This window comes from Salvelinus fontinalis, chromosome 20, assembly GCF_029448725.1.
Source record: "Salvelinus fontinalis isolate EN_2023a chromosome 20, ASM2944872v1, whole genome shotgun sequence".
NCBI classification, from domain to species: Eukaryota; Metazoa; Chordata; class Actinopteri; order Salmoniformes; family Salmonidae; genus Salvelinus; species Salvelinus fontinalis.
In genome coordinates this window covers 32,993,645-33,006,675 of record NC_074684.1, presented here as the reverse complement: position 1 = coordinate 33,006,675, position 13,031 = coordinate 32,993,645, and the positions used below count along the sequence as shown (strand labels likewise).

General features: G+C 46.2%; 1 protein-coding gene across 14 annotated transcripts in view; it reads left to right on the top strand.

Moving 5' to 3' along the window:
- LOC129817746 (MAP/microtubule affinity-regulating kinase 3-like) overlaps nucleotides 1–13,031 on the top strand; it is a 119,184-nt gene that overhangs the window by 68,891 nt on the left and 37,262 nt on the right. For 8 of the 14 annotated variants that reach the window (XM_055873261.1, XM_055873257.1, XM_055873269.1 and 5 more), the window contains exons 9-11: nucleotides 2,249–2,389; nucleotides 6,677–6,776; nucleotides 12,479–12,591. In XM_055873261.1, coding sequence (XP_055729236.1) covers nucleotides 2,249–2,389; nucleotides 6,677–6,776; nucleotides 12,479–12,591 — 354 coding nt within the window. The remainder of the gene's footprint in view (nucleotides 1–2,248; nucleotides 2,390–6,676; nucleotides 6,777–12,478; nucleotides 12,592–13,031) is intronic. The other 6 variants (XM_055873258.1, XM_055873270.1, XM_055873267.1 and 3 more) reach the window with 1 other exon arrangement.

The window sequence follows — 13,031 nt, the reverse complement described above, 5'->3', positions numbered from 1 at the left end:
TTTCAAATCAAATCAAGTTTATTTTATATAGCCCTTCGTACATCAGCTAATATCTCGAAGTTCTGTACAGAAACCCAGTCTAAAACCCCAAACATCAAGCAATGCAGGTGTAGAAGCACTGTGGCTAGGAAAAACTCCCTAGAAAGGCCAAAACCTAGGAAGAAACCTAGAGGAACCAGGCTATGAGGGGTGGCCAGTCCTCTTCTGGCTGTGCCGGGTGGAGATTATAACAGAACATGGCCAAGATGTTCAAATATTCATAAATGACCAGCATGGTCAAATAATAATCAGGAGTAAATGTCAGTTGGCTTTTCATAGCCGATCATTAAGAGTATCTCTACCGCTCCTGCGGTCTCTAGAGAGTTGAAAACAGCAGGTCTGGGACAGGTAGCACGTCCGGTGGACAGGTCAGAGTTCCATAGCCGCAGGCAGAACAGTTGAAACTGGAACAGCAGCAAGGTCAGGTGGACTGGGGACAGCAAGGAATCACCATGCCCGGTAGTCCTGACGCATGGTCCTAGGGCTCAGGTCCTCCGAGAGAGAGAAAGAAAGAGAGAAGGAGAGAATTAGAGAGAGCATACTTAAATTCACACAGGACACCGGATAAGACAGAAGTACTCCAGATATAACCAACTGACCCTAGCCCCCCGACACATAAACTACTGCAGCATAAATACTGGAGGCTGAGACAGGAGGGGTCAGGAGACACTGTGGCCCCATCCGATGATACCCCCGGACAGGGATAAACAGGAAGGATATAACCCCAGCCACTTTGCCAAAGCACAGCCCCCACACCACTAGAGGGATATCTATTTTGATTGGATGCTGTCAGTTGATCCATTTCCTTTACTTCTGTTGCAGCATATTGCAGAGCTCCCAAACTGTATATTGCAGAGCTCCCAAACTGTATATTGCAGGGCTCCCCACTGTATATTGCAGGGCTCCCAACTGTATATTGCAGGGCTCCCAACTGTATATTGCAGAGCTCCCAAACTGTATATTGCAGGGCTCCCCAACTGTATATTGCAGAGCTCCCCACTGTATATTGCAGGGCTCCCCAACTGTATATTGCAGGGCTCCCCAACTGTATATTGCAGGGCTCCCCAACTGTATATTGCAGGGCTCCCCAACTGTATATTGCAGGGCTCCCCACTGTATGTTGCAGGGCTCACCAACTGTATATTGCAGGGCTCCCCAACTGTATATTGCAGGGCTCCCAACTGTATATTGCAGGGCTCCCAACTGTATATTGCAGGGCTCCCAACTGTATATTGCAGGGCTCCCCAACTGTATATTGCAGGGCTCCCCACTGTATATTGCAGGGCTCCCCAACTGTATATTGCAGGGCTCCCCAACTGTATATTGCAGGGCTCCCCACTGTATATTGCAGAGCTCCCCAACTGTATATTGTAGGGCTCCCCAACTGTATATTGCATGGCTCCCCAACTGTATATTGCATGGCTCCCCAACTGTATATTGTAGGGCTCCCAACTGTATATTGCATGGCTCCCCAACTGTATATTGCAGGGCTCCCAACTTGCGGCGTTGTTGGACATAAGACAAAAATCAGCTCCAAGTGATTTTAATTGAAGAAATCTGTTCTCAAGTGTTCCCATGCATGATAGAGAGGCACGTGATTGTATAGAAATATAAGCAAGGTTTGGAACGATTGTGTTTTAGTCAAACATATCTGTTTGGGCTCTTTGCGGTCAATTTGCAGTCTACAAATTATTTGTAATGATGATCTGGCTCCCCGACCATCCGCTCAAGAAAAAATGGTCCCGCTGCTGAATCTTAGTTGATGATCCCTGGGATATTGGATGACTGTAATTCATATTCCATTAATCCAGTTCAATGTAACTTCAATAGGTTTAGGTTACTACATGATACTCAAAGTTTCTCTATACCCATCATGAGGTTCCTACAACATAGCCTATGAATGAAAGTTTACAATGTAGGTGCACACAGGTCGAGAGACAAATTGTAGAAATCAAGGTGACAGATATTCAATATCAGATATTGAATATCTGACATTCAATATCTGACAGACATTCAATATCTGGTGAAACATTCAATACCTCATTGCACAGTCTTTCCTGCATCTGAGGGTGTGAGAGCGTGTTTTGGGGTAGCTGATTAATTGGGTTGGATACCTTATTCCCTTTTGCATGTCCAGCAACTGACCCTAACCCCTGACCCTTAACCCCTGACCCTACCTTTAACCTCTCCTCTCTATCTCCCCCTATAGGAGCTGAGAGAGCGTGTTTTAAGGGGTAAATACCGTATCCCTTTCTACATGTCCACTGACTGTGAAAACCTCCTCAAGCGTTTCCTGGTGCTCAACCCAGCCAAGCGCGGTACACTTGAGGTGAGGGAGGAAGGCCAAAATGTAAATATGTCTTACGCTTATTACTTTTTTTCCCCTACTCGCCATCCACCCCTCTAACACAGACTCCTTCCTCCTTTACGTCCACCCCTCTCACACAGACATCTTCCTCCTTTACGTCCACCCCTCTCACACAGACTCCTTCCTCCTTTACGTCACTCCTGCCTGGATTCTACCTGTGTGGAGATGCATGGCATGCAGGGTTTGAAAACCGCACCTGAATGTGGTCACAAACGCGCATGCAAACATGCACACACTTATGCGCACACACACACACACACACACACCTTTTCCAACTGCTAAAGTAGATTTCCCTCTGCTAGATGCACATTCACTTATACTCACACACACACACACACACACACACACACACACACACACACACACACACACACAGGCACATACACACAGAACCCCCCCCCTCACACACACAGGCCCATACACACAGAACCCCCCACACACACACACAGGCCCATACACACTGAACCCCACACACACAGAACCCCCCACACACACACACAGGCACACACACACACACACACACACACACACACACACACACACACACACACACACACACACACACACACACACACACACACACACACACACACACACACACACACACACACACACACAGGCCCATACACACAGAACCCCCCCCCCCCCACACACAGGCCCATACACACAGAACCCCCCCCCCCCCCCCCCCACACACAGGCACATACACAGAAACACACAGCATTCTTTGTGTGCTTTTGTGTACATTGATCTAATCAAATCCCCCCAAAAATGTCACATGCTTGGTAAACAACAGGTATAGACTAACAGTGAAATGCTTACTGACGAGCCCTTCTCAACAATGTAGAGGAATAAATACACAATGAATAACGAACGATAGCTTGTCTATATACACAGGGTACCAGTACTGAGTCCATGTGCAGGGGTACGAGGTGATTGAGGTAGATATGTACATATATGTAGGGACAAAGTTACTAGGCAACAGGATAGATAATAAACAGTAGCAGCAGCGTACTGTATGTGATGAGTCAAAAGAGTTAGTGCAAAAAGGGGTCAATGCAGATAACCAAACAGCTACGCAGACTAACTATTTAACTAACTATTTAGCAGTCTTATGGCATGGTAGAAGCTGTTCAGGTTCCTGTTGGTTCCATCATTACTGCTTGCTGTGCTGTAGCAGAGACAATAGTCTATGACTTGAGTGGCTGGAGTATTTGACCATTTTTAGGGCCTTCCTCTGACACCACCTGGTATAGAGGTCCAGGACGGCAGGGAGCTCGGCCCCAGTGATGTACTGGGCCGTACACACTATCCTCTGTAGCGCCTTGTGGTTGGATGCCGAGCAGTTGCCATATCAAGTGGTAATGCAGCCAGTCAAGATGCTCTCAATGGTGCAGCTGTAGAAGGTTTTGAGGATCTGAGGCCCCATGCCAAATCTGTTCAGCCTCCTGAGGGGGAAGAGACGTAGTCGTGCCTTCTTTACATCTGTTTTGGTGTGTGTGTGTAGACCATGTTAATTCCTTAGTGATGTGGACACAGAGGAACTTGAAGCTCTCGACCCACTCCACTACAGCCCTGCGGATGGGGGCGTGCTCTGCCCTTAGTTTCCTGTAGTCCACGATCAGCTCCTTTGTCTTGCTCACGTTGAGGGAGATCAGTGACTAGTCCGTTTTGTACCACATCATCCAGAACAGAGAGAAAAAGAGAATTGTTTGTGTCCCAAATGGGAGCCCTGTTCCTTTTCTAGTATCTGTGATACACAAAGACTCATAAGAAACACCACGGCTAAGCACAGCTAAAGCCAGTGTGTGTCTTTCTCCCCTAAGCACTTCACCCAACTGGCAAGGTGTTTGGATACCAAGGGCTACAGTGGCTAAGCATCATGGGAACACGAACACACATGCTCCTGCACTTATCCAACCACCTAGAACCCTCCACATATCCAACCACCTCGTACCCTCCACTTATCAAACCACCTCGTACCCTCCACTTATCAAACCATCTCGTACCCTCCACTTATCTAACCATCTCGTACCCTCCACTTATCCAACCACCTAGAACCCTCCACATATCCAACCACCTCGTACCCTCCACTTATCAAACCACCTCGTACCCTCCACTTATCAAACCACCTCGTACCCTCCACTTATCTAACCACATTGTACCCTCCACTTATCTAACCACATTGTACCCTCCACTTATCTAACCACATTGTACCCTCCACTTATCAAACCATCTCTTACCCTCCACTTATCTAACCACCTCGTACCCTCCACATATCCAACCACCTCGTACCCTCCACTTATCCAACCACCTCGTACCCTCCACTTATCCAACCACCTCGTACCCTCCACTTATCCAACCACCTCGTACCCTCCACTTATCCAACCACCTCGTACCCTCCACTTTCCAGTCCATCTCTGCACCGTCACTGCCCTCCAGGTTTGGGCTCAATGCCATTTCAAGTCAGTCGACTTACAGTGCCTTCGGAAAGTATTCAGATCCCTTACATTTTGTTACTACAGCCTTAAAATGGATTTCCCTCATCAATCTACACACTATACCCCATAATGACAAAGCGAAAACAGGTTTTCGTATTAAAAATAAAAAACGAAACTTATTTGCATAAGTATTCAGACTTTTTGCTATGAGACTCGAAATTGAGTTCAGGTGCATCCTGTTAACATTGATCATCCTTGAAATGTTTCTACAACTTGATTGGAGTCCATCTGTGGTAAATTCAATTGGTTGGACATGATTTGGAAAGGCACACACCTGTCTATATAAGGTCCCACAGTTGACAGTGCATGTCAGAGAAAAAAACAATCCATGAGGTCGAAGGAATTGTCCGTAGAGCTCCAAGACAGGATTGTGCACAGACCTAGGGAAGGGTACCAAAAAAATGTCTGCAGCATTGAAGGTCCCCAAGAACACAGTGGCCTCCATCATTCATAAATGGAAGAAGTTTGGAACCACCAAGACTCTTCCTAGAGCTGGCTGCCCGGCCAAACTGAGCAATCAGGGGAGGGCCTTGGTCAGGGAGGTAACCAAGAACCCGATGGTCACTCTGACAGAGCTCCAGAGTTCCTCTGTGGTGATGGGAGAACCTTTAAGAAGAAGAACCATATCTGCAGCACTCCACCAATCAGCCTTTATGGTAGAATGGCCTGATGGAAGCCACTCCTCAGTAAAAGGCACATGACAGCTAGCTTGGAGTTTGCCGAAAGCACCACAAGATTCTCTATTCTGATGAAACCAAGATTAAACTCTTTGGCCTGAATGCCAAACGTCACCTCTGGAGGAAACCTGGCACCATCCCTACGGTGAAATATGGCAGTGGCAGCATCATGCTGTGGGGATCTTTTTCATTGGCAGGGACTGGGAGACTAGTAAGGATCAAGAGAAAGATGGACGGAGCAAAGTACAGAGAGATCCTTGATGAAACCTGCTCCAGAGCGCTCAGGACCTCAGACTGGGGCGAAGGTTCACCTTCCAACAGGACAACAACCCAAAGCACACAGCCAAGACAATGCAGGAATGGCTTTTGGACAAGTCTCTGAATGTCCTTGAGTGGCCCAGCCAGACCCCGGAATTGAACCCGATCGAAGATCTCTGGAGAGACCTGAAAATAGCTTAACAGCGATGCTCCCCATCCAACCTGACAGAGCTTGAGAGGAACTGCAGTGAGGATTGGGAGAAACTCCCCAAATACAGATGTGCCAAGCTTGTAGCATCATACCCAAGAAGACTCTGGGGTGTAGTCGCTGCCAAAGGTGCTTCAACAAAGTCCTGAGGAAAGTGTCTGAATACTTATGTAAATGTGATATTTCATTGTAATTTTTTTTTAAATTATTTTTAATACATTTGCAAAATGTTCGAAAACACTGTTTTTGCCTCGTCATTATGGGGTATTGTGATGTCATTATGGGGTATTGTGATGTCATTATGGGGTATTGTGTGTAGATTGATGAGGGGAAAAGAGATTTAATCCATTAACGTAACAAAATGTGGAAAAAGTTAAGGGGTCTTAATACTGTATAGCCTAGGTTGACATATATTATATAAATCTATAGCCTAGATTGACATATAAAATATATTGCCTACGTTGACATATTGCTTATATGGTTCCTATCCAATCCTTTAATCCTATACAGATCTAAGTTCATAGGCACAGGGGCAAGGGGTTCATTTGTCATTTTTGCATCCCTGTTATCAAATCGGGCCTGTAGAGTGGAAATTATAACGTGTGTTTGTCCTTCTCCCTCCTAGCAAATCATGAAGGACCGGTGGATAAACGCCGGCTGTGAGGAGGAGGAGATGAAGCCCTTCGTGGAACCAGAAACGGACATCACGGACCAGAAGAGAATAGGTACACTGACTCACGCACTCCTCTGTGTACCAGCCACTCCCATTTGTCTCCCTAACCCTTCAATGATCTGAACGGTTTGGATAGGTGTAAATAAACAGTGTGGTGGTGGAGCTTCCACCTTTATAGGTTTGCAAACATCAACAGGAAGCGTTAGGGAGCGAATCAGGGACCATCTTTACATATGCACAGTGTATCCATACTTTTGAATATAGATAATGACTTTATTCAAACCCGGAACGGGCAGCCTCCTCATGGAGAGTTGCTGAGTATACAAGCTTTTGTCCCAGCCCTGCTCTAACTCAACTGATTCTACTAATCAAGGTCCTGAGGAGACGCTGATTAGTAGAATGTGGTGTGTTAAAGGTGGGCAGGCGCAAAAGCCTTCACGTCCACTAACTCTTCAGGAGGAAGGTTGGTTAATGCTAAAATAATAATAATAAAAAAACTGAAAATCAGAACTGAGACATACTAGATGGAATAGTTACACTTTGACCTCAAAAGGTACATGAATCAAAGCAAATCAAATGTTATTGGTCACGTACACGTAGTTAGCGGATTTACTTCACTTAGAACAGATGTGGTTCCATAGGTAGTATTCTCAATGCGTAACTATCAGATGACGAACTGCCTACTGCAGCTGTATCATCAGCTACTAGGAACTCTTATTTGTTGGTTGGTTGTAGGAGGGAGTAGATATGATGGCACATGTATTAGGGGGAGCCCCCCAGTGTTGCGGGCTAGCCTGGCATGCTGTGCCCAACGTGGCAGAGCTGGGTTGTTTTCAGACACACACGGCCTAGCACTCCACTCAGACACGAACACAGTCATTAAAAAGCACACTTGGCCACGCATTAACACAACCACACTCCGTAACACACGGTCATTAAAATGTACGTGTGCATACACACACTCTCTCTCTCTCTCACTCACTCACTCACTCACTCACTCACTCACTCACTCACTCACTCACTCACTCACTCACTCACTCACAGATCCAGGAGTCGATACAGTTTGGCAGGCTTTGTTCTTTCCACTCGCACCCCGCTCCCCCTCACCCCATACCTGTTGATGCCAGCATTGATCTGCTCCTACCATGCCCTCTATCTGTTGATGCGAGCATTGATCTGCTCCTACCATGCCCTCACTCAGCACTGATGATAGAGAGAATGAGTTGTTGTTTCACCAGCTGTCAGTGCTCTATCTCTCTCTCTCTGTCTCTGAAGTACATTTACATTTAAGTCATTTAGCAGACGCTCTTATCCAGAGCGACTTACAAATTGGTATGCAGGAGTATGTTATTAATCCCGTGTGGGATTAATAAAGTTCATTCAATTAAATTCAAACACATTGCCCTCACGGCCTAGTATTTTGGTTCCAAATAGGAAATGGGGATATATGTTCACACAGTCCCAGCCAATAGGAAATAGGGATATATGTTCACACAGTCCCAGCCAATAGGACATGGGGATATACACTGCTCAAAAAAATAAAGGGAACACTTAAACAACACAATGTAACTCCAAGTCAATCATACTTCTGTGAAATCAAACTGTCCACTTAGGAAGCAACACTGATTGACAATAAATTTCACATGCTGTTGTGCAAACGGAATAGACAAAAGGTGGAAATTATAGGCAATTAGCAAGACACCCCCAATAAAGGACTGATTCTGCAGGTGGTGACCACAGACCACTTCTCAGTTCCTATGCTTCCTGGCTGATGTTTTGGTCACTTTTGAATGCTGGCGGTGCTCTCACTCTAGTGGTAGCACGAGACGGAGTCTACAACCCACACAAGTGGCTCAGGTAGTGCAGCTCATCCAGGATGGCACATCAATGCGAGCTGTGGCAAGAAGGTTTGCTGTGTCTGTCAGCGTAGTGTCCAGAGCATGGAGGCGCTACCAGGAGACAGGCCAGTACATCAGGAGAAGTGGAGGAGGCCGTAGGAGGGCAACAACCCAGCAGCAGGACCGCTACCTCTGCCTTTGTGCAAGGTGGAGCACTGCCTGAGCCCTGCAAAATGACCTCCAGCAGGCCACAAATGTGCATGTGTCAGCATATGGTCTCACAAGGGCTCTGAGGATCTCATCTCGGTACCTAATGGCAGTCAGGCTACCTCTGGCGAGCACATGGAGGGCTGTGCGGCCCCACAAAGAAATGCCACCCCACACCATGACTGACCCACCGCCAAACCGGTCATGCTGGAGGATGTTGCAGGCAGCAGAACGTTCTCCATGGCGTCTCCAGACTCTGTCACGTCTGTCACATGTGCTCATGTGCTCAGTGTGAACCTGCTTTCATCTGTGAAGAGCATAGGGCGCCAGTGGCGAATTTGCCAATCTTGGTGTTCTTTGGCAAATGCCAAACGTCCTGCACGGTGTTGGGCTGTAAGCACAACCCCCACCTGTGGACGTCGGGCCCTCATACCACCCTCATGGAGCCTGTTTCTGACCGTTTGAGCAGACACATGCACATTTGTGGCCTGCTGGAGGTCATTTTGCAGGGCTCTGGCATTGCTCCTCCTGCTCAAAGGTGGAGTTAGCGGTCCTGCTGCTGGGTTGTTGCCCTCCTACGGCCTCCTCCACGTCTCCTGATGTACTGGCCTGTCTCCTGGTAGCGCCTCCATGCTCTGGACACTACGCTGACAGACACAGCAAACCTTCTTGCCACAGCTCGCATTGATGTGCCATCCTGGTTGAACTGCACTACCTGAGCCACTTGTGGTGGTTGTAGACTCCGTCTCATGCTACCACTAGAGTGAGAGCACCGCCAGCATTCAAAAGTGACCAAAACATCAGCCAGGAAGCATAGGAACTGAGAAGTGGTCTGTGGTCACCACCTGCAGAATCAGTCCTTTATTGGGGGTGTCTTGCTAATTGCCTATAATTTCCACCTTTTGTCTATTCCATTTGCACAACAGCATGTGAAATTTATTGTCAATCAGTGTTGCTTCCTAAGTGGACAGTTTGATTTCACAGAAGTGTGATTGACTTGGAGTTACATTGTGTTGTTTAAGTGTTCCCTTTATTTTTTTGAGAAGTGTATGTTCACACAGTCCCAGCCAATAGGAAATGGGGATATATGTTCACACAGTCCCAGCCAATAGGAAATGGGGACATATGTTCACACAGTCCCAGCCAATAGGAAATGGGGATATATGTTCACACAGTCCCAGCCAATAGGAAATGGGGACATATGTTCACACAGTCCCAGCCAATAGGAAATGGGGATATATGTTCACACAGTCCCAGCCAATAGGAAATGGGGATATATGTTCACACAGTCCCAGCCAATAGGAAATGGGGATATATGTTCACACAGTCCCAGCCAATAGGAAATGGGGATATATGTTCACACAGTCCCAGCCAATAGGAAATGGGGATATATGTTCACACAGTCCCAGCCAATAGGAAATGGGGATATATGTTCACACAGTCCCAGCCAATAGGAAATGGGGATATATGTTCACACAGTCCCAGCCAATAGGAAATGGGGATATATGTTCACACAGTCCCAGCCAATAGGAAATGGGGTTATATGTTCACACAGTCCCAGCCAATAGGAAATGGGGATATATGTTCACACAGTCCCAGCCAATAGGAAATGGGGTTATATGTTCACACAGTCCCAGCCAATAGGAAATGGGGATATATGTTCACACAGTCCCAGCCAATAGGAAATGGGGATATATGTTCACACAGTCCCAGCCAATAGGAAATGGGGATATATGTTCACACAGTCCCAGCCAATAGGAAATGGGGATATATGTTCACACAGTCCCAGCCAATAGGAAATGGGGATATATGTTCACACAGTCCCAGCCAATAGGAAATGGGGATATATGTTCACACAGTCCCAGCCAATAGGAAATGGGGATATATGTTCACACAGTCCCAGCCAATAGGAAATGGGGATATATGTTCACACAGTCCCAGCCAATAGGAAATGGGGATATATGTTCACACAGTCCCAGCCAATAGGAAATGGGGATATATGTTCACACAGTCCCAGCCAATAGGAAATGGGGATATATGTTCACACAGTCCCAGCCAATAGGAAATGGGGATATATGTTCACACAGTCCCAGCCAATAGGAAATGGGGATATATGTTCACACAGTCCCAGCCAATAGGAAATGGGGATATATGTTCACACAGTCCCAGCCAATAGGAAATGGGGATATATGTTCACACAGTCCCAGCCAATAGGAAATGGGGATATATGTTCACACAGTCCCAGCCAATAGGAAATGGGGATATATGTTCACACAGTCCCAGCCAATAGGAAATGGGGATATATGTTCACACAGTCCCAGCCAATAGGAAATGGGGATATATGTTCACACAGTCCCAGCCAATAGGAAATGGGGATATATGTTCACACAGTCCCAGCCAATAGGAAATGGGGATATATGTTCACACAGTCCCAGCCAATAGGAAATGGGGATATATGTTCACACAGTCCCAGCCAATAGGAAATGGGGATATATGTTCACACAGTCCCAGCCAATAGGAAATGGGGATATATGTTCACACAGTCCCAGCCAATAGGAAATGGGGATATATGTTCACACAGTCCCAGCCAATAGGAAATGGGGATATATGTTCACACAGTCCCAGCCAATAGGAAATGGGGATATATGTTCACACAGTCCCAGCCAATAGGAAATGGGGATATATGTTCACACAGTCCCAGCCAATAGGAAATGGGGATATATGTTCACACAGTCCCAGCCAATAGGAAATGGGGATATATGTTCACACAGTCCCAGCCAATAGGAAATGGGGATATATGTTCACACAGTCCCAGCCAATAGGAAATGGGGATATATGTTCACACAGTCCCAGCCAATAGGAAATGGGGATATATGTTCACACAGTCCCAGCCAATAGGAAATGGGGATATATGTTCACACAGTCCCAGCCAATAGGAAATGGGGATATATGTTCACACAGTCCCAGCCAATAGGAAATGGGGATATATGTTCACACAGTCCCAGCCAATAGGAAATGGGGATATATGTTCACACAGTCCCAGCCAATAGGAAATGGGGATATATGTTCACACAGTCCCAGCCAATAGGAAATGGGGATATATGTTCACACAGTCCCAGCCAATAGGAAATGGGGATATATGTTCACACAGTCCCAGCCAATAGGAAATGGGGATATATGTTCACACAGTCCCAGCCAATAGGAAATGGGGATATATGTTCACACAGTCCCAGCCAATAGGAAATGGGGATATATGTTCACACAGTCCCAGCCAATAGGAAATGGGGATATATGTTCACACAGTCCCAGCCAATAGGAAATGGGGATATATGTTCACACAGTCCCAGCCAATAGGAAATGGGGATATATGTTCACACAGTCCCAGCCAATAGGAAATGGGGATATATGTTCACACAGTCCCAGCCAATAGGAAATGGGGATATATGTTCACACAGTCCCAGCCAATAGGAAATGGGGTTATATGTTCACACAGTCCCAGCCAATGGTGTTTTTTTCTTGCATGTTTTTTATTTTTTATTATTGGTTATAAACCACAAGAGAGAGACATGAAAGTTGAAAGATGGTTTGTGTGAAAAGGGTATGGGCTGGATTCGAAGGCAGCATCCCTAACCGCTAGACCACCCCAGGCTGCAGCCTATTGGGTGTCTAATGCTAACAGCTGTCCTATCCCACTCCTGTTCTCCTGCAGACATCATGGTGGGGATGGGCTACACTCGGGAGGAGGTGACTGAGTCTCTAACCAGGATGAAGTACGATGAGATCACCGCCACCTACCTGCTACTGGGCAGGAAGTCCACAGAGGTAAGGACAGACCTGGCCATAGATTACCATGTTCGAAAGTGCTGGCTCTAGCATGTATTAGGTCTTGGTCTTGGTTTCTGTCTGACATTGGTTTCTGTCTGGCAAGTGCACAAGTGCAATTAAATGCAAAATACTGTACCTGAAGTGAGTGTCTGTTTGGGTGATGCCGTCACCTTTTTTGCACTTTCAAAATGTCTCTTTCTTTTAAGGTCAATTTAAAAAAAAAAGTTTTAAAAAAGTAGAAAAAATTATATATATATATATACCCTCCTATATAGACCCTCTTGAGTACCTAAAAGTCTACCATTTTCATAGGAGTAGTTTAAACATGCTAAAAATGTATCTTTGAGTACAAAAGGTCTGATATACCTCTACTGGTATATCATCAAGCCCTGGTGTTTTTACACACTGAAAGGATTTAATTGCCTCAAGAAGTTCCT